Below are 22,610 nucleotides of genomic sequence, written 5' to 3'. Positions count from 1 at the left end.
GCCATCGCTGCTGCACTGCTCAAATACACACACTAATTGCTGCTATGGCCTCAAAACTCCTGCCTTCTCCGGTGTCAATCCATGTCTTTCTATTTGCCTACATCTATGTCTGTCCGTCTGACTGTCTGTCTGACTGTCTCCCATCAGAATCCACTGCCTGCGATCAGCCTCACTCTGTCTCCACTGACCATCTGTGTGTTTGTTCTTGTTTCTCCTCAATCCATCTCCATATATCTGGGCCTGAGTGCCCTGTGTGTTTGGGTTGATCTGGATCACATGCTCAGCCTGCTCCTTCTTTAATTGTAATGTTTCTCACTTCATGTTTTCCTGATTAGGGCCTAACTAAAGAGAACTTCCCTCCCACTAGTTGTCTGTACCTCCCTGTCTGTTTCTGTCTATCTCTTTAATGGAACACCTGCCCACTCACACCTTTCCTCACAGCTGTCCTCTCCTCACACACCTGTCCATTCACACCTGCCTCTCTGCCTATGTGCGTGTTCTTGTGAGTGCAAAGGAAGGCAAAGACAGTAGGCCATGCGAGCACACCTGTCAGACCTCAGCGCAGCCTTCCACTGTGTATTTGTGTGTGTGTGTGTGTGTGTGTGTGTGTGTGTGTGTGTGTGTGTGTGTGTGTGTGTGTGTGTGCGTATGTCTGAAGTATGTATTCCTGTGTGGTTGTGAGAGAAGCAGCCTGCCAGGAGAAGCAGGCAGATGAGATGGGAGATATTTCTTTAGCAACATCTGCTGCGATGGGCCTCCTCTTGAGATGTTAGGTGTGTGTTGGTGAGCGCTCGTGTGTGTTGGGGCTCTTACTTCACAGTGTGTTGATGGGCACTGGCAGGCATCTCATTATGTTCAGGTGGCAGGCTATTGTTTTTAATGTGCTCTAGCTCATTTTATCTACAACTGTTAACATCATTAATGCACACGCGCTCACACAAACACATGCACACACCACACACACACTCTGTAAGCGTTTCAGAATTTATCACAAAGTGTTTCCCAAAAAGACTGCCCCACATGAACATGAATACAATATCAAACATGCAAAGACATGAATTGGATTGAATCCAATTGTGTATGATGGACACACACACACACACACACACACACACACACACACACACACACACACACACACACACACACACACACACACACACACACACACACACACAGCACAGTGAAGGGAGGAGTATCGCTGCCAACTGGCAGTGACTTCTTCTACTTAATGAAATCATCAGAAGGGATTAGAGGTGAATTTCTTAAGGGGGTCTTCATGCACGCACACACACACACACACACATACACACTCTCAGTGGCAGATGACTTCGGGGGTTCTTACAACTTCACCACTCATTGAAAGCAGAGGAAATATGCATTGGCATAGCTAAAATTACCACGCATACACTTATTGAATCTGCTCAACCCTGGGGTCAAGTGAAGAGAAGAAGACATGAGCGAGGGGTTAATATCATTTAATGGTGTCACTGGTTGGAGTGTTTTAACTTTCCCCTGTGTGTATATGTGTGAGTGTGTGTTTTCAGTTTTCAGTGCTCAGGCATTCGGAGCAGAACAAAAGGTTCAATCAATTTGCACATGTCCCTCTGGTGGAATTTGATCCAGGGCCAATGGTGGCCCACATGGCTCAAGACATGGGCACATACACGTGCTCTCACACACAAACACGCGCACACATTGTACACACAAAAAAAATGCACATGCAAGCACATACACCATTACTGTAACAAAAAAAAATCATTGTGAATTGTGAATAAAGAAAAAATGTGAACGTCAACAAAAACAAATTCATTGAAAGTCTGAACAAATATCTCCTTCCGTCACACACACACACACACACACACACACACACACACACACACAATACCAATAATTAAAACCCCTGTGATTAATTTATTGAGCTGAAAGTGCAGCTTTTCTTATTGAGGCACATCAATGATTTTTATCAAGATGAGGTGTGTGTGTGTATTTGATTGTGTGTGTGTTTGTGTTTGTGTGTGTAAGTATGAAATCATGGAATAAGTGAAAATACATAACTGTACAGTGACAAAACGGACCTGTTTCTGGAGAACGCTTATATTTAATGCCTGTGCATACATTGCCACGCATGTTCCACCCACTTTGCACGTACATCTCTATCTGTGTGTTTGTGTGAGTGTGTGTGTCTCCCTCTCCCCCCTCCACCAGCCTGTCTGTGCCGTTCAGCCATCCAATGCCTCTTATCTGTCTGATTAATAGGCGGCCGGCTTCAGGACAAATTAATTAACAGATAACGCCATCTCTCCCTTCTTCCCTTCCTCCCTTCCTCCCCTCCTTCTCATGAAGCGATCGATATAACAGAAGAAAAGAAACATCAATGGGAATTTAGTGCTGATGATGGAGAGAGAGAGGTATTGATGAAGAGAGTACGGAATAGAGAAGAAAGTAAAAAAGGAAGGAGGTGTATGAAGGAGAGATGCCAATGGTGGGAGTAGAGGTGGAGACCTTTCTTTCATACCTGTGATTTCAGTTGACGAAAGGCGGTTGTTTATTTGGTTCTAAATACATTTCCTTCCTGCCCATTGTTGATAAAGGCATCGCATGCTGTGTGAGGTGTCTGTATGGATGCTTGCTGTGGTGTTGTGTTGTCCAGATTGGATGTGCAGTAATGTGCATGGAAAAAGTGAAATTGTTTGCTGAAGAACACTGATGGAAAATATAACGGTCTAAAAAATAGATTGAATATGCAAGTAAATACAAAGGTACAAAGAAATAGCTTTAAAAAGTCTGTATGCGCACTCTTTGAGTTTAACATTAATTTTACTTTCAAAAAAGCTCAATTGTGATTGGTATTATATTTACGAGTTCACTAGCTTGTTCCATTAGCGTCTGTACACCACACACTCTGTAAGTTTGGTAAAAAAACTATTTGTGTGTGTGTGCCTTACATTGCTTGACAGTAAGAGGCTACAGTGCAGTCATGCAGACTTAACCCCTACTGCTTGCTCTCATGCTCTCTTTTTCCTTTTTCCCCTTTTCTCTATCAGATACACACATAAAAACAAACAACACACACACGTCGATTCCCCAGCAACCCCGCGGCCTGTTTGTCTGCCAAATGAGTCCTGACTGCACGTTTACACCCGAGACCGCACAACAGTCTGGCGCGCACACACACACACACACACACACACACACACACACACACAGATACACACGGTAGCTCTCTCTCATGCCCCAGTTGCTCCACAGATGCACGCAAACACACACATCCGGGAGGCCTATATTTGTTTTTGTGTGGTTACAGGGCAAATGGGAACCAGTGAGGAGCGATTGTGATGCTTGTGACTACCTAAGTACCGGTTTGTGCGTGTGCGCGTGTGGAAGCTTGCATTGTTTCTGTGTATTTGTGAGGTTACAAACAGGTGACTTTGTTTGTGTTTGTCTGTACAAGAATGGTGACATCTGTCACATCTGTAATAAATTACTGTAATAACACCAGAGGAGGCTGATCTGTGTGTGTGTGTGTGTGTTGGGGGGGGGGTTATGTGTGTAAATTCATGTGACAGGTGTGAAGACAGCTTGCGATGGTGATCTGTCACATTAACAGATGAGGAGTGATTCGATTGTCTTTTTTTGTTTGTTTTTGTGAAACTGAGGTTTCTCTGAAACCATTTTGACCACACGTTGTTCCCTCCGTATACTTTGACCACATGTTTTATCTGTTAACACTAACATGGCGATACCCTTCCAAAGTTGATCACTGCCCCAGGACTCATCTACGATGAAACTTATCAACCTATTTGTCAATGTAACAAGAAAGGCTAATGCACTTTGGGAGTTATCTGCCTTAAGGTAGTTCAAATACCTGTAACTCTACAAATCTTGAGCAGTGCAGTTTGAAAACACTGCAAGTTGAGTTGTTCTTTTTATTTCTTTGTAAAGGCATAGAGTTACACTTGGCACATGTGGTTGAGTTGTGAATTGTTTCTTTGGATGTTCACTTGTCTGGCGCTGGTGTGAGATGAAAACAGGATTGTCTATGTTCAGCATGTGGACGCATTGTGGTCTGCAGGCGGCGGAATTAAGTCTACTGGCCCACTGAGATAGAGATTGCATGAGGACACGGGAAGGTTCCAATGGTTACCAGCACATCACTGCCCTGCACGTGTGTGTGTGTGTGTTTGTTGGGTATGCAGTTCTCCCTCTCCCTCTTTTTTTCTCTCTCTCCCTTCCTCTCTCTCATTCCACCTTCCGTTTGTGTATAAATGTGTGCACATTGTTACATGCTGGGCAGCGCAAGTGCTCCCTTGTGGTGCTTTGTGTGTGTGTGTGTGTGTGTGTGTGTGTGTGTGTGTGTGTGTGTGTGTGCGTGCACACCTCAAACTGTTCTGTACCATACGGCCAGACGCTGCCCAAAATGAACACGGACCCCCTGTGATGGCTTTGGCCAAGCTGAAACAACACGCACGGTCGCACACGCACGCACGCACGCACGCACGCACGCACGCACGCACGCAGACACACACACACACACACACACACACACACACACACACACACACACACACACACACACACACACACACACAGACACACACACACTTAACACACAGACACACACACACACACACACACACACATCCACCAGCTGACCCAATTACACAGAGATGCGCAATGAGATGGAAGCAAATCCACTCACAGAACCAGCTAATTTAGAAAGGTTTAAAGACGCAAACGAAACAACATACATCCACTTACCTGCAAATACACTTGTATGTGTATAGCCACAGAGATGAGAAAACCCATCATGAATAAATCTCACACTAAGTGAAAGTCAACTGAGTTATGTCTTTAACAGACAAAAAAAAAATGCAATGAATAATCACAATTCTTGTAAGAAAAAAAAAAAGCAGAGTGGGTTAGGAAAATAACTGTCCTATTCACTAAACAGCAAGCAATTATGTTTGTGTAAATGTGCAGCAATATCTTACATTTTGGGGCAGTAGAAAAATAATTTGATCTTTATCAAAACATCCAATAAAATTAAAACCACTTGAATTAGCAATTTATGTATTAATGCTACATTTGACTAAGCAAGCTGAGGCCTTTGCAACCACTGCACCAACAGCACGGCTAAAGCAGATGACTGCGGTCAAACTACAAGGATGGCAAAACCTCAGTTCATGTACTAACTGATGACGAGTAAATACAAAAGAACTTACTGAGGAAGAATTTAGTATGCAGAGCTACGGCCTGGGACTGAAATAATTATTTGCAACATCAAAAGTAGATAGAATCTAACAAAATTAGAACAGAAATTAATGTATTCAATATTATTTCTTTAATACGTTGCATTTTATACACACAAACAAGTAGAATCACCTTCACCTTCACCCCCTCTTACATTGTGGGCTAAAATATCTTTTTTGTTCCATTTCTTTTCTCTTCCCCCTCTTGCTCCACCACATCCCCCTTTTTCTCAGCGCGGCCTGGGGGAGAGTAGAGCAGTCATAGGGTTGCGGTAGCCTCTAATCAGTGTGAACAGCCAGCTAATTACCAAACCCTCAGCCCTGGCTGACTGTTAATTGCATACATTAGACACCATCAGCAGCACTGCAAGATTAACACTTAAAATCTTCCCAGTGCTGTAGTGGAGATGAGTGCTCTGTGAGCGTGCATGCTTGCATGTGTGTGTCTGTGTATGTGTGAGTGCGCGTGCATGTGTGTGTGTGTGTGCAAGAGACAGAGGAGTGCAGGCAGATTGTGTGTGGTATTCTTTGTGTGTATGTGTGTCCTGAGCTTTGCCTCTGTGTGTGCAGGCGCTAATATTTAACAGTTAATTGGACCTAAAACTGGAACGTGGCGACACAGTGGTGGTTGCGGAGTGTTGTAGCTGTCGCCGTGGAGGAGTTGCCGTGGTGGGGGCAGCTGGTCATTGAGGGCAACCTCAACTCTCCGTGGAGACAACAGATGGAGTGACATTAAGAGCATTGCGCTGGAGCAATTTCAAATAATAAAATATCAATATTTACATTTTAATTACATACTTCGAGTTCCTCTAGGGCTGTGTCAAGGAGTGTGTGGGTGTGTGTGTGTGGGAATGCAAGTTCCACTGGGGCCCTGTCGTCTTGACTTCATATAGAGTCAAGAGTGCTCCTGGAGTGACAACGCACAGCTCTGCCTGTGAATTTCTTGGTGAAATTAACCGTGGTGAACTTTACACTTTATTGTCTAGTGTTGCTCTTCATTTGGTCTTTTTCTTCACTTTTTCTCTCGCTCAGTTCATCTATCTTCCTCTTATCCTCTATCTTTGCATCCCTGCCCTTTCTCCCATCAATATAATGCTGATGCAGGCAGGAATGACCAGTGTGTGTGTGTGTGTGTGTGTGTGCACACGCAAATATGTCAGGGGAATTAACCATGTGTACACACAGCTGAGCAGCTTACACACCAACACCGCCTGTCCATCTCTCTCACACACATATACATAAAACGCCCAAACCGAACACTGTTGACCGACACTTTCAGGAAAAAACAAGCACATAAGGTTTAAAGACAACTGAGGAGGAGAAAAGAGCCACTAATTGGGTCCAACTCGTACAACATGTAAAGCTCCCACGTCTCCCATCGGCAATAATTCTACTGAACTCTATTTGTGTATTTTGCAGATTTTCGCCCTTGCTTGTTTGGGATTGTCTTTTTGTCTAAAGTCCTTCGGAATGTACTGACTTTAATGAAAGCTGTATTCCAAAAAAGATGTGATTGATTGGAAATCTCTTTTAGAACATCAATATCACTACGAACCTAGAGGTAGATTACACATAGAGGACAACAAAAACACTATCTATCTATCTAGCTATGTGGTGTGTGATGAATTTATTTTGTCAGCTTGTTCAATTAACTGGGTTGGGACAGTCTATTGATCTTTTAGTGGATTACCTTTTCAAAACAATGTGCAGCGACACACTGGAAATAAACTTAATCCTCGGCTGTGGTAACAACAATTGGGCAGCTTGGCTCTTTAGACTACTGAGGTATTCCTGTTTTCAGTGATGACGCTGTTTAAACTCTCGGAAAAGAAGGGGTGATAATTAAAGCACAGTTTAAAAGAAATGAATTGTGGAATGGGAACGAAGCTCAGTTTATTTTCTTTTTCCTGTAAAACACTACTGATGTATAAGCAGAAACTTGCTCATTATGTCTTTAAAACAAAACCCAATGGTGCTGGTGTCTGTATATGAGATTATGAGGCTGTGTTGATTCTATCTTCTTAATCCCTCGTAGCTTTCCATAGAGTGAGGACCACCGAAACTCCACAGGGATTAATTTGCCATTCACCGATTACTGCTAGGGTCTCCAATATCATCCTCGAGGACAAGCACCGAGAGGAAGGACTCAGCAATTGAAGCAATGGGCAGAACACAGAGAATGAAGGGAGGCAGACATAAACAGACTGAAAGGAAGATGAAAAGGAATGCACACAGAGAGACGGCCTTCTTTCCTACAGCGCCATGCCTTAATGTCGTAGCTCGAAGACAAGAACATTAGACCTCATTCCACCTCCTCATCTGGGTCTGAAAAAGCCTGGGCTGAAAATCTTAATTAATTGTCCAATAGTGCTGCGGGGTCATTATGCATTGCAATAAAGAAGCGTGTAATTATGAGATTTAACAGCCATTACCAAGGCCAGGAACTCATATGTCATCATCAGCAACCAAGCCAATGGTTTGGTACGGCTCTGTGTGTGGCTTGATGGACAGCACCCACACATACACTCAATACACACAAGCATATGCACATATTCAAATGTGTGTATGTGGTGGATAAATACAAACAAAACAAACATGATTCCATTTGCTTGAGTAAGAGTGACTTGTATAGGTATAAAGATGTGCACTGATGGACTAACACGGGAACAAACTGTAGAAACCCAAATGCATGCATGTGCATGTGCACGCGCACACACACACTGGTCTGACCGAGACAATAAGGCCGCCAGCTGTGATGGCAGCCAGCAGATGAAGCATCCCGTCAACTTTAAATAGAGACAAAAACACACATATTATTACTGCTGTGTGTTTGTGTGCTCTTTGTCTTCATTTGAATGCACAGAGCAGTCCTGAGACCACAGGCCACGGCAGGAGGTGATCGACATGTAAGTCTGCCACTAAAGGAACAAGCGGTGTAAAGCATGTGAGTGGAGGCTGCAACACTGGAAATAAATGAAACAAAAACATACATGAAGGTAAAAGTTTGAGAGCTTGAGCAGTGATAGTCCTATAGTGCTGCTAGAATGTCATCCTTATGTTTTGTAGGAAATCTATTTTATGCTCTGTTTTGTTAGGTAAAGTTAGACTTTGGAAGCAAATGTAGTAGTTGGTATTCATTCTTTTCACACATTCGTTACAAATAATTAATTTAGAAAATGAGAATTATTTTTGTATTTTCACCACAAGACAGTATTAATTTACATTCCTTCTCAACGCAGGGCAGATTTCAACTGTTGCTGCAAAGCAGCATGCTTCTTTTGTATATGAGTGTGTGTGTGTATTGTGTGTGTAGGCAATAAGTCGTCCTCAGCTGGTGACAGGCATGCTCCAATCCTATTTTCCCACCTGCTTATTCCCTGATGGAAAGGATGAATCCTCTGGTCTGTTATTTAAGAACGATGGATGGAGGATGGAAAGGAGAGGGAGAGAGAGAATGGGAGGACAAAAAAGTGCATAAAACACTAGGGCAGACGAGAAGCAAGACATGGACCAATGAAGAGTAAGAAATAAAAACAAAAGTGGAGAAAGAGAGGGAAAGCTGAGAGGAAGAAAGACAGAATCTGGGTTTGAGAAGGGAGTGTGGGAGAAGCAGTACTGGGAAGAGGGAGCAAGTGTCTAAAGAGAGCAAATAAAATGAGGAAAGAGACAAAAAAAAGGACAAACACAAAGATAGAAACAGAAATCAGGAGGGAAGATAGATTGATAAACGGAAGGAGAGAGGACGTAGACAGGGAGACAGACTATTTCATGCCTGTCTGTGAACTTTGCATGAACCGATAGAATAATGTGATGCCCCGACAAGGCTGTCCCTCCTTCCACAAGATTTGCAGCATGCATAGGTGTGGTGTGTGTGTGGGTGTGTGTGTGTGTCTGTGTGTGTGGACATGGGTGGGACATCTGTGAATCTCTAAATGTGTGTGAACTCTATATTGGGTGTGCATTTGTGTGCGTGCCTGCGTGCGTGCGTGCATGCATGCGTGCGTGCGTGTGTGTGTGTGTGTGCTCCAATAGATAGAATAGGATGATGATGATTTGAAATGGAGTTTGGCCTGTGCGTAATTATGATCATCTATCTTTATGTCCCGCCAGCATATCATATCATATCATATCACATCACATCATCCCTCACAGATATACATGGACACACACACACGCACACGCACGCACACGCACACGCACGCACACACACACACACACACACACACACACACACACACACACACACACACACACACACACACACACGGAAGCAAATTGAAAGTAGTAAAAGCTGACTGTTTGCTAGTAATGACTTAGATGATGATGGGCTCAGATGGTGTGCTGATTTATTTGTTACTGCTCGTCTGATTTCACATATTATAAAATTGTGCACGTCTGTGTATGTGTGCGATTGTGTGCACTGTGTTAGTGCCTCTTTATAAGAGTGTGCACGTTGCTTTTTGGAAGTGTGTCATGGTTTGCAGATGGGTGTGCGCATATTATGAGTGTTTGTATACACGGGTTGGTGTGCATTATTATATATGCAGCTTCATGCATATGTGTGCTGTGTGCACGTATCTGTGCGTTTGTGCGCGAGTGGATGTGTGTGTGTGTGTGTGTGTGTGTGTGTGTGTGTGTGGATGAGCCATTATTTGATGCAGATTAGTCGGTGTACTCAGATTGCAGTCTGTGTCTCAAAGGCTGATAGACAAATGAATTTGATTTGCAAATGTAATCAAACTAATAAGAAAAACAGCAATGGGCTGCTGAGCACAAATCTCAAGACTTCAATATTTGTGTTGTTTTTTTGTCACTTTTTTTACTTGAACTGAAACACATCCATCCACTGAACAAATTCATAACCATCTTAATACAGTCAAAATTATTAAAATTACTTTCAACCAGACAAATCATAAAAATCTAATGAGGGGAAAAAAAGTCAGATACAACTTTTAAAAACAGGCAACTCCTCACTGTGAAGCTATATTATTTATTTTTTGTTTGGTTTGACTCTTCCTCGAGTACTGCCTGTATCACGTTTGTTTTTTGAATTCATGCCTGATGTTGTGTGACACATGTGGATGCAGTGACATCAACAGCTGGTCCATGTGTGAGGCAAAGGTTTGTGTGTGTGTGTGTGTATACGTGTGTGTGAGTGCGTGTGCGTGTGTATGTGTTGATATGTGTCAGGTTGCTTTCCTCTGAAGGCATAAGGTGTGTGTCATGACACAAGTGTGACCTGATAAAGGTAATATCAGTGTCTGTCTAGATGTTTTCAAAGTAGCCACCTCCAGGTTTGTGAGTTTGTCAACACAATCACATCCTCAAGGAGAAGCTGCCAACGCAGTGAAGACAGAACAAAGCAAGTGAGTTTAGATTTGTGTTGCGCTGTCAGTAACATCCACCTGTTAATCTTGCCTACATCCAGAGATGTCCAAGCCAGAAAATGCATAATTGTCACAATTTTGCTAAATGATTTGTTCAATGATTTGCAAGATTAACTGTAAAACTTTTTTTTCAGATTTTCTCCATATTATTCATCGCTGCATGGGGATCAGACCATACAATAAACACAATACAGCAAGATGCAGAGACAAAAAGTAAATACAGGAACAAGCAACAAAGACAGAAAGCCATGCACAGAAAAAGGAAAATGTTTTCCCTCCTTTGTTTTCTCATATTAATGACAAGCCTCCAAAAGGCACAGGCTTAATCCAATAAAAAAGAGCCCAACTTAATCCAAACATTAAGCTCAGATATCAAATATTCTTTTTCTAATTTGATTTCATCAATATTTGTTTTCATCTGCAAACAGGGATGTGTTTGTTTGTACGGGCTGCAAGAGGAAATTGTGGTGGTGAAATGGAAAATAAGATATCTCTTTTGCATGAATGTGTACAATGATACAGGCAAACACCCTCACAGTCACACAGAAGCAAACACACACCCTTAAAGCTCAGACCTTAGCCTCTAAATGTGTTATCCAGCTCAGGGATGAGCAGAAATGGAAATCAAACACGCCCAATAGTGCTCAGAGAGAATCAACAGGGACTGGAAACACACACACACACACACACACACACACACACACACACAGGAAGGTACGTACAGCAGAGAAATGTACAAAAACTGGCCAAGGCAATGGCAAGACAAATTTGACTGACGGATTCTGACCGAAATTATTTTAGAATAATGTTTTTAGTTTTATGACAGAATACAGAATGGAAAGAAGCAAATTATCACATTAAACAAAACGTTTTTGGCAAGAGGAGAAAATTGAAAAAAAATTTGACACGATTAACATCCCTGATTTGGTCATCAATAACGATGGCATTGATGTTCCATGCAGAAATCACACATTTTCGACAGATTAGAACAATGAAGAAATTAAGATTCAAACTTTAATCTGGGGATTAACTGTGCCACAGGTGCGCATCTATGTATCCGCTCTGCATTTTTCATGTAGTCTTTTTGTGTTAAGTATGCACCCAGCATGCTGTGACTGTCAAAGTGAACTAGCCTTATTCGACAGAATGGGGGCAAATCTGCTTGTGCATCGGTGTGAACGTCCACGCGTGTTTCTCTTTGTGCGTTTTCATGTCATTTTAATCCAGGCTGTAACGGCTTTGAGAGGGAGACACACCAAAAGATGAGGTGAGCGGAACACGTTGAAAAACACCGGAAGGAGGCAGGAAATTAGGACATAAGGGCGTAATGATGATGATGTGGTTTCGAAAGTTTCACGTTGACAGTCCCCACTGATTCAACAACAGAGGGAGCACAGTGTGTACGAGTGCTGGTGTGAGGCGTCTTCTTGGTGATTTATCACTTTTGGTTACAAAGCCCAACAACCTCTTTACAGATTGTTGACATCACCGACTCAATGAAGAGCAGTGTGACGAGACATCATCACCAATCCGCACAAGAGCATGCACGCACGCACGCACGCACGCACACACACACACACACACACACACACACACACAATACTGTTCAGCATCTCTTGGAGCGCATTGTGAACTGCGCTTTCACATATAAAGATGTGAGTATCAATTCTGAAGCGTGTGTGTGTGTGTGTGTGTGTGTGTGTGTGTGTGTGTGTGTGTGTGTGTGTGTGTGTAAGTTCCTCTTGGCTGCTGAGACTCAACATTTGATTTGCTAAAAGGAGCAGGACACTTCTATTAATCAATATCTGCTGACTACTGGCTGCCTTTCTGGTTGATTGACTGGCTGTGTAGTTACCTGGCTGACTGATTGGTTAACTAACAGACTGACTGGCAGTGTGAATGGCTAACTGCTTGACTGGTCGACTAAATCTCTAAGTGAAAACCATTTATAACATGTCCATAAGAGAAGAAACACAGGGGAACAACAGCAGGAAGAGGGGAGGCTTTCAGTCGGAAACCACAAGTAAGTGACACACAAAGGCTTCAATGGAGGCTTCTCTGTGAACTGATCGCTGTTTCCAGAACTGACTACTGGATAAAGCAGTGTTCACTGGATCTACAGAGACATACACAAAATCATGGGGAGGGGGGGTATGCCGTGGCTGGCTGAGACCATGAGGGGCGTGGGATGGAATAGTGTATGAGAGATGAGGTTGACTTGATAATGAAGAGGTTAAGGATACCATGGAGAGAGAGGGTGGGAGGTGAGGTGAGGTCAGGTCAGCGTGAGGGAGAAAGAGGAGGGAGAGAGGGATAGAGACAGAGAGAGAAAGATGGGGGATATTTACCCATCAGGTCAAAATTGTATTATGTTAAGGGCTCTTTGGGACCATCGGGGTTATGCTGAGGTTACATATGTGACAGCCTTGCTTTCAATTCTCTTTTCATCGTCTTTTTCTTGTTGTTGAAATTGTCCGCACTGTTTCACACCACATTGTTGCCAATTTACTACATCCTTAACATTAAAAAGCATAGATTGAATATAAAAATACAACATTTAGATGATTTTTAAGTTGAAAATGTTAACCCTTCACCAAAAAAAAAAGAAAAAAAAAACATTGCAAACAGGATGGCATTTTCTATTTGAGGGTACAATTTGCTTAATGCTCGAGATACTTCTAGAGGAGTATCGATAGGGATGAAAACTGATGAGATTTTAACGATTCCGATAAAATTTTCGATTCTGCTTAACGATTCTGTGCTTTATTTGTTATATTATCGATTTTCATGTGGAAAAATGCATGAGAAGGTGAGCATTTAACGATGACAGTAATAGCAGGTTTTACAATGAAGCAAATGGTGCCAGTAGGATGAACAGTGTCAGATATTTACCAGCAGTATTAACAGCAGAGGACGTGCTGATGCTGTCGCTGCTGCTGGGTTTTGATTATATTCCGTAACGAATTGAAAACATTCAGTTATCGCATGTTGTATGTGAAAATGTTTCTATATATTGGAAGTGTTTCCTCCCACTGATGAATATCCACTTTTCAAGTATTAGTAGGTGTCATTAGTGCTTATAAGACAGAATTTTATGCGTTCTCATTGGATGCAGGAGTTGTTCAAGACAAACCTTGGATTAATAAATTATATTTTATGAGGTTATTCATCAAAAACCTCTACGTTGTTGCATGAGAAATAATAATAAAACATGTGCTTTAACTGAGTGAATGATATAAACAGAAGAAGGTATGCAGGACATGAGGCAGGAGGGCTTTGTTTCTCACCTGTTATCCCATCAGCTCCACCAAAACTCCTTTTCCCGTATCTCCATAAAGACCACTTAAATGAATGGCCCGACTGCTACACCCCTCCACCTCCTATCCCCCCATTTTTTTTACAGCTCAATCATGCTACGTTACTGCCGACACATAGAGCGCTTATCCTGAGTGTCAAAATTGAAAGGGGAGGGGAAAAAAAAAGTGAGGAAGGGACAGAAAAAAAAGAGCAAGTAAGAGGAGATAGGGAAGCATGTGAATAGCAGAAGGAAAGGTGGGGGGGTGGGGGGGTGGCCCAAGAGCAATTTCTTTCTTGAATAAAGAAAGAACAGAGGATGGGGGTTTTAAAAAAAGGCACTAATGGCAAGGCCCCCGGTTCTGGTAAAATAGACTGTGTTATAGGTTCTGGCTCTCATTCGTTGATTCATTCATTTGTTCATTCCCCGTTCTTTCGTCAAGTCAAGTGCTCGCCTGTCTGTCTTTCTCTTTTGTGTCCGCAAGTCTAGATAAGAGCTTCTAGTATGACTGCCCGGTAGTCATTTAGTTATTATGGAGGAAGAGAGAGAGGGAGAGAGAGAGAGAGAGAGAGAGAGAGAGAGGGGGGGGGATGAAAAGACTAATTCTACGGACAGATAAATGGCTCATTTTGAATGGTCTTTCTTCTTTAACTCACTCTCTCATTCACTCCTGTTTAAATATTTGCTGTTCTTCTACTCTTCTCACCTGACCGCTCTTCTACTTGTTTCAAACACACACACATGCGCAAGCAAGCACACACATACACACACACCTCTTGATGACATGTAACCTAATATGCGTCTGGAGTTGTCTCTTTGAGTGCGATTAAAATGAGATTTTCTCTTTACTAATCCATATTGTTGCACACTAAGGCCTTTTGATATTCCCACACACCCATAATTTCCACAGGCTGACAGTTCACTGTCACATATGCTGTGTGTGAGCACAAATGTCCGTGCATGGTTACTTGTCTGTGCACTGCCCACACTCAAAAGGTTTGTTTGACTTCTCTATGTTTATGTATTTGCACTGACACACACGTGCATGTGTGGAGCACACATGTGCGATTCCTTCTGGGGAAGGCGACGTGCACTGTGTCTGAAACCTCATTTTCCTCTCCTAATGACATATCAAATGTTTGCATAAGGCCATATCAGTATGGAAATGAGCGTGCACGCACACATAGAAGTGTTAGAATAAAAGAACCAATCAAAGAGATATGAGTCTGTGTGTGTGTGTGTGTGTTTTCAAGAATCTCTAAGGTTGGGTGACTGTGTGTAGTGAACATGGTTGGCAACACACACACCCACACGCATACACACACACACAGGCGCGCACACACTCGCCTTGTTATCCGGGGGCCTGTCTTGCAGGCAGCCTCTCTAACGCTGAGTGATGTTTAAATTAGTTTACAATTTAGGCTCCTCGCTATCCGCAGACGGCTCTTAACTCAGTGTGTGCATGAAATGTGTTTTTGTGTGTGTGTTTGCGCGTGTGAGAGCGTAACAAATTGTTGCCAGTACGGCAGACATCTAATGACTTCAAATTAGCTGCCTGGCGCTCGCCTTGACACGTTGTTACCACTGTTAGCAGGCTTTGTGTGCGCGTGTGTGCGCGTCGGTGTGTGCACGCAGCCCTGCGCAGCCATATCATGAAGCATAAATTGGCTTCACCTCCCCTCTCTCAGCTGCTGTCTTTTTCCCTCTTTGTCTTTCTGTCTCTCTCCATCAATTTGATTAAAAAAATTACTGTACCATAGCGAGCAAAGTCTCGTTCTTGTGTGAATCCACATGTACACGCAGCACATTGTCATCGCGCACACACACAACAAGATGTGAAACAAGATGGCTGCAAAAAGGTTAACAGGTCTATTGTACCCTATTGTATGTGTGTGTGTGTGTGTGTGCGTGTGTGTGCATGTGTGTGTGTGTCAGAGGCTGATAAAGAATGTTGAAGAGGCGTATTTCTTTTTGACAATCCTTTCCACCATGAGTGAACAGTAGATCACTTTGTGTGTCTACGTGTGTGTGTGCGTGGCCGGTGTGAGCACTAGATCAGTGCTCAGTGTTGTAAACACTGAGGATTTCATAAGGTGCTCGCATTGCACACACAAGGACAGACAACCACTGGGAAGATGAAGAGTTCTATCTTTCTCTGTGAGCAGTGGATTGCCTTCTTCATTCATCTAATCACACCATCTTCCCTCCTCCGCCTTGCAATCGTTGCGCTTCGCTCCCTTCAGAAGGGAAGCCGCACACACACACAAGCAAACAAGCACACACACACAAACGTACGCACACAGCCGGCACATAACCTGGCCAACTTGGTTCCTTCGGTGGCCAACATTGTAGGCAAAAAATAAAAATAAATAAATCAATGTATGAATGTGTGTATATTGAATGATTTTTGTTTTTGTGAATGTGTCCATGTGACACAGAGTGGGGAGGCACAGAGGTGAGGCAGGAAGGAAAAAAAAATAAGTGAAGGGTTACTGATAAGCAATATGAACATACAGGAAACATAATTACAGTGAGACCAAGTATTGTCTTAAAAAAGAAAAACAAATTTCAAAGAGCTATATTTTATGTATGAATCAATATGTATGTCTGCTTATTGTCCATATAGAAGCACGTAGATCAATACACTAACAAGAAGTAATGTATATCCACATCCCCCTCTATCTGTCTCCTTCTTGTTTTTCTCTTTCTCACAGTTATTTTTGGATTTATTGATATTATATACATATCATTTGGAAACCCTGTTATCCCACACCACTGCCTTTATTGTTATAGATTTATGCAGCATGACTGAGTGGTATTTACGTCTCTAATCTGGTGTTTCCCCTTATACTTTTACAACCCCTTATACCATTTAAACTATAGCTATTCTATTCTATTCTATTCTATTCTATTCTATTCTATTCCATTCTATTCCATTCCATAACCATATTTCCAGCTGACAATGGAACTAATCTTTACGCTAATCTGTGTTAATCTGAGACACTGCTCTTCCCTCCTCTGTGCTGTCACAGCAGGCTCAGTCACTAAGACCAAAACCAGATTAGAGTTCTCATCTCTTCCTCTCATACGTCTCCTTCCTCTTTTTCCTTTTCATTTCATTTTCGAGGGCCTGAATGCATTTGTCAAACTCTGTGTTATTCCCCCCACTCTAATGCTTGAATTTTTTGGCTCTGCCATTATGTTAATTTTGTGATCTTGTAGTCCAGATCAAACTTTGATCAGATTAGGAGAGAAAATGGGTTAGTTTAAGAAGATTAGATTAAATTCTTCTCTTTCAGCGATGGACCTGTAGAGGGACACAGATGTGCTGTTGTCTAAAACAGTCTCCTGAATAAATCAGGAGCAGTGCAACCAGCTTCATTATTGGATGTGATGTTTTTATTGTATTCTAATTAAACTCATCTAATCACTTTCTAATCTCAGTAATTTAAATTTCTTGCCATAATAAAATTACTGGAAATGCTATGTAAATTTCTGCATTGCTTGATGCAACAATTGCGACTCATCTGTGTCCTATAAATCTTTAACATAACCACAAAACAACACAAAAAGTACATACATGGTACTCTTTGTAAGGATGTCCAAAGAACGCTGTAGACTATGGAACCAAGATATTACAGCTTATTAAATATCTGTGTGACATTTTCATGAAAGAGGTTTTTAACACAAGCACAAATTTTTCAAGGGCAAAGTCAGTGCAAATACCGTACATAGTAAGCTTGAAAAATGTCCACTGCTGTGTGTGTGTGTGTGTGTGTGTGTGTGTGTGTGTGTGTGTGCTTGTGTGCAGGGTTGTGACACCAGTGAGGATTGGTCAGTTGGAGAAGTCAATAGTTCACACTGTCTGAGTTCACGGATTAGGGTTAAAGGTGACATCTTAACACCTGTGTGCATTATGTAAGTCAGCCTGAACTGCAGCCGGAAGAGCTGATCCCAACCTTTAACTTTCTCGGGCAAATAAACAATGCATATATAGTGCATCCGCATGCTGTATGTGAGTATGAAAGATTTACTATACTGAAATCAGAAAGATTTATGTGCTGTAAGCGCATGCATCTCTACATGGATTCAGATTAAAGCTGGTGTCAGAGTCAGGGTTCAGCATTTTTTTCCCCCCTACCTGGGATGTGTTTGGCCCAACCAATGTTGACCACCAGCTCTCTGTCCGCCAGGTCACACAGCGTAGTCAGGGCCTTGATGTCGCTGTCTGGTACTGTTGGGTCAGGCATGGCGTAAATCTTCTCTGGCTCGGCCACCAGCAGGTGAGAGACGATTTTGTTATCTGCAAGGCAGCCAAAGGCAACTGACATGACCACCAGACAAGGAGAAAGACACAGAGACAGAGAGATGGTGAATTTTTGCCATATTTGGCTACAAGCTGTTCCACACCTATCCGGAGCAAAAACTGTGAAAGGTCATATGCAAAGTCTCTGATAACATGGCCTGCTGCTAAAGCACATGTCTAAAGATATTTACTCATGCATCAAAGAAAAAACAGCTTAAATTAACATATTTGACATACCGGAAGAAAGAAAAACAGCAGACATTATTCAAATATGCTAACAGCTTTGAATGTAAATAAATTTTTGCACCTGTCAAACAACAGATTCAACATTAAACATAGATAATGTATTTAAATAACTGGTACAAAGTTAATTCATAGGCATCTACTAACTGAATAGCAATGTCTTATATTCTTATTCTGTGCTGACAGAACAAAGCTAAAATGATATATCACATACAACATGCAGTTATTGGCAGTGAAAATGCACTTGACAAAAGATCAAACAGTTATTGAAAGGTTTCCAGACAGGAGATGTTTCATGGTGTGATTAAAGGCGATTACTGCCAGTGATCCAAGTTGCCCAAAATGTTGTCCTTTGTATCACAGCTTTAAGAAGCTGCACTGATTTATACAGGAGGGAAAGATAACACTGGACGCCAAACAGCTCAGCTGGTAATGGTGACATGTGGTGATGAGACCTCTATGGCCCATTAGTAACAGACTGATACCCTGCTTCCAAATTAATCCACTGACTAATCAAGCATGGGAATAATAACGGGGGATAGAGGAGCAGGAGAGTAGCTAAGGACAGAAAGACAGAGAGAGAGAGAGAGGGAGGAAGGGAGAGATTAGTAAAGAGAAAATGGGAGAAGACAGACAGGTAGAAATAGAGCCATGGACAGATTGTAAAAGACAGACAGGAAGAGTCCAGAGAGCGACAGCTAGATAGAGATAAACACCAGGAGGGAGTGAAACAGAGTTGTGTGGATGAGTTGTGTATTGATCTAACAGTGTCCACCACCCCCAATGCCCTTACTCCCATTCTCACAGGAGGATGGTGGTGTGTGTACATACATATATATGAATGTCTCTGCACACGCATTGTCCAACTCCAGGGTCATTTGAGCCCAACCAATCCCAGTCACAGCACAGTATCTGTGGGTAAATCTTATTTAATGTTTCCCTAATTAGAATCAATGGAAGCCCATTTCCAAACCCTGGGCTATTGTTCTGTTCTCACACAATCAATGGGGATGCTGAAGCTGGGGATTGGGCTACAGATAGATAGGCTGAGCGAGTGTATCTGTGAGGGAGACAGAGGGACAGAGAGATTTTGTGTGTGTATTGACTGCGTGCGAGCCCGAAAGAACAGGAAGGCTGTTGAAAGTCTTTGTCAACCTTATATATTTAGTTTTTTAAGTGTGAAGACAAATTTTATGCTCAAGAAGGGCAATACAGGCACCTGATGAGAATAATAAGACCAAAAAGTTATGGAATAAATGCAAACTGTTTCACTGGTGCAGGTACGAAGCCTGTCAGTGAGGAAACAAGGTTACCTGGAGCTCTTAAGGCTTTATGCATACAAAGATACATTATCAACACACACACACATACACACTATGTAAGACATGGTCACATTATCCCATCATTTCAATGATTAGTAGTGCAAAAGTCCCAGTAAGCTGTTGTGCAGCCATTCAGCATATTGGCCTAGAGTAGAATATGCTCCAGCTTTAAGCAGAATGGGCTTTGGGGACCAAACTGCTAAACACCGCTCAATCTGCACTGCGTACGCGAGTGTGTGTGTGTGTGTGTGTGTGTGTGTGTGTGTGTGTGTGTGTGTGTGTGTGTGTTATGTGTGCAAGCAGACGGTTAGCTAGAGAGCTAACTGTAGTTTGATGTGGTTGCCAGATTGGATTTAATCCGGATTAGAGTTCTGGCTGGTGTCCCTCTCTCTCTCTCTCTCTCTCTCTCTCTTTCTCTCGCTCTCCCTCTCCCCCTTGTTAATTTTTCAATCATCATGCTTTGGCCATGGTTTTATTCTTTAAAAAACACAGCCAATCCAGCCGGAGCTAAATGAATACCTTTATGGTGAAATATTACACATATAAAATGTTATGATCCCAAACTGGTAGCAGTAGAAACAGGGAGATAAACATGGTCCCAAACAGATGGTCTTCTCACTACCCTGTGTCTATGCTGTGTGTATATGTGTGCGCGCGTGTGTGTGTGTGTTGAAATGTTTTTTACTGTCCAACTGTTTCCGTTACGACAGGAATTGAAGGGAAGGCCGTTTCATGTGCTGATGGTCTCTGAACAGTGACTGCTGCTTACTGCAGGAGCACCGCCTACACATGACTGGATTTCAGCATTTTGTTTGTGTGTTGTGTGTTTTTTTTCTTTTTTCTTTTTCGCCTTCAGTCTTGTCCACTGTGTGTTCTTTGTTTTTTATTTTGCACACAGTGACACAAGTTTCTGCAGGACAACTTGTCAACAAAGACAGAACAAGGTGCAGAATCCTGGTTTTGACGTTAATTCATCAAGCTCAATTTTACATGCCATCAGAGTTGTTTTTGTGTGTCTGTGTACTCACATGGTTTCTTGGGGGGTAGAGCTAGCTGTGGGTTCAGGTACGGGCTGTTGTCTGCATCTATCCGGCGTTTATACTTCTGTCTTCCACCGCGAACCCTGTCCAGACGAACACCTGGAAGAAAGTGACACACAGAAGAAGTGTGTCTCAGTACAGAATACTCAACACACATAAACAAAGACTGACTTCTTTGACCATTTAGGACAAACAGAAGGCGACACACAGATCTGCCTGGATAGAACTGAAGGAATGCTCCCTGCCCCTGAGGATATGAAGGGAGGGACATGACATGTTTGAAATGAATGAATGAATGAATCATTTCAAAAATCAGGCCGATTAATAGTGATACCCTTTTGAGTAAAAGGCTTCTCTCTCACTCTCTCTCTCTCTCTCTCTCTCTCTCTCTCTCTCTCTCTCTCTCTCTCTCTCTAGCTTTCTGACTCTTTTACTCTCTTGCCCAATCTCAGTCTCTCTATTGCTGTCTCCGTCTCTGTCTTGTTAATTAATTGACACAAAGGAGTCCTAATTTAATTAGGCCTATCTCTCAGGGGATTGGATGTTACCGTGGTTACCACTTAAAGATGGATAAGGAAGACAGAGGTGTCATGTAGCCTGGAGGCTAGGAGAGGAAAGGAGAAGAGGGGAGGGCTTCCAAGGTTGTCAAATGTTTCAAAACTCAAACACTAAAGTTGTGGAAATAAAAAAAGCCTAAATGTTTTACATCACGGTAGCAGAAAGTGTTCATACTCTCTTTAATTCATTAATTCACTCATTCATTCATTCAGCAATACACTTGAATTACAATAAAACATCAATGTGTTTTCATTCAGAAATAATTCTCTAAGTTTATGTTTGGTTGGTTTGTATGTCAGATTAGACTTGAAATTCATCTGCATGCAGAAAACATCACAAAAACAGACTCAAACGTTTAAAATGCAGTGTTCAACTAAATTAAAGCTGATATCAACACAATGTCTGCATCCTGCTTTATAAATTAGACCAAGAGAAGTGATGTGAGCAAAGCGGAGGAAGAGAGGACAGGGGTAAGCAGTGTGAGAGCAGGAGAGAGAGAGAGAGAGAGAGAGAGAGAGAGAGAGAGAGAGAGAGAGAGAGAGAGAGAGAGAGAGAGAGAGAGAGAGAGAGAGAGAGAGAGAGATCTGCTCACACAGAAAGATTTCAATCCTCTGAAAAATGTGCTGACCACATTGAAGACAACAAGCCTAAGAGAGCTAAGGGACAGATTTGTATTGGAAAGAAAAAAATGTCAGGGAGCCTGCATCTGTGAGCGGATATAGATGAACATGTTCATGTGTTTGATTTACAGATTTTGTTTTTTTGATCAGTTTTTTTTTTAAATATGAAAAATGAACATTTTGAAAGAATAATTAGCATTTGTTGACTCGGTGGCAGAACATAACATGCATATGTGAGTGTGTGCATGCGTGCGTGTGTGTGCGTGCGTATGCACTCATGAGTGCTTCAGACAGCCATTGGTGGACAGAAGGACCGACAGTCCAGGTACAGTGGGGAGGCCAGTGTCACCAAACGGTCAAAACACTCTTAACACCGGGGGGTATGAGTCCACTCACACACCCACTCTTTTCTTCTTCTCTCAGGTACACAGTCACACAACATCAATGTTTCTCTAACCCACACTCGCAAGTTGTGGTTCGATAAGCTGGCCAAGAAGCTAGCTCAGCCCCTTCCTGGATCAGACGAGAAGAGAAAAAACTAGAAAAACTAAGTTGGAAAAAGGAGAAGAGATGGGATATAATTGAAA

At 42.3% G+C, this 22,610-nt stretch overlaps 1 protein-coding gene across 6 annotated transcripts in view; it reads right to left on the bottom strand.

Moving 5' to 3' along the window:
• Positions 1-22,610, bottom strand: part of esrrga (estrogen-related receptor gamma a) — a 65,497-nt gene that overhangs the window by 5,126 nt on the left and 37,761 nt on the right. For 4 of the 6 annotated variants that reach the window (XM_030092258.1, XM_030092224.1, XM_030092232.1 and 1 more), the window contains 2 exons: positions 20,834-20,944; positions 18,076-18,258 (listed from right to left, as the gene is read on the bottom strand). In XM_030092258.1, the coding sequence (XP_029948118.1) occupies positions 18,076-18,258; positions 20,834-20,944 (294 nt within the window). The remainder of the gene's footprint in view (positions 1-18,075; positions 18,259-20,833; positions 20,945-22,610) is intronic. The other 2 variants (XM_030092240.1, XM_030092250.1) reach the window with 1 other exon arrangement.

The sequence above is a fragment of the Salarias fasciatus genome, chromosome 1, assembly GCF_902148845.1.
Source record: "Salarias fasciatus chromosome 1, fSalaFa1.1, whole genome shotgun sequence".
NCBI classification, from domain to species: domain Eukaryota; kingdom Metazoa; phylum Chordata; class Actinopteri; order Blenniiformes; family Blenniidae; genus Salarias; species Salarias fasciatus.
Note: the sequence above shows the minus strand (reverse complement) of the source record. Positions and strands in the feature narration are given on the sequence as shown.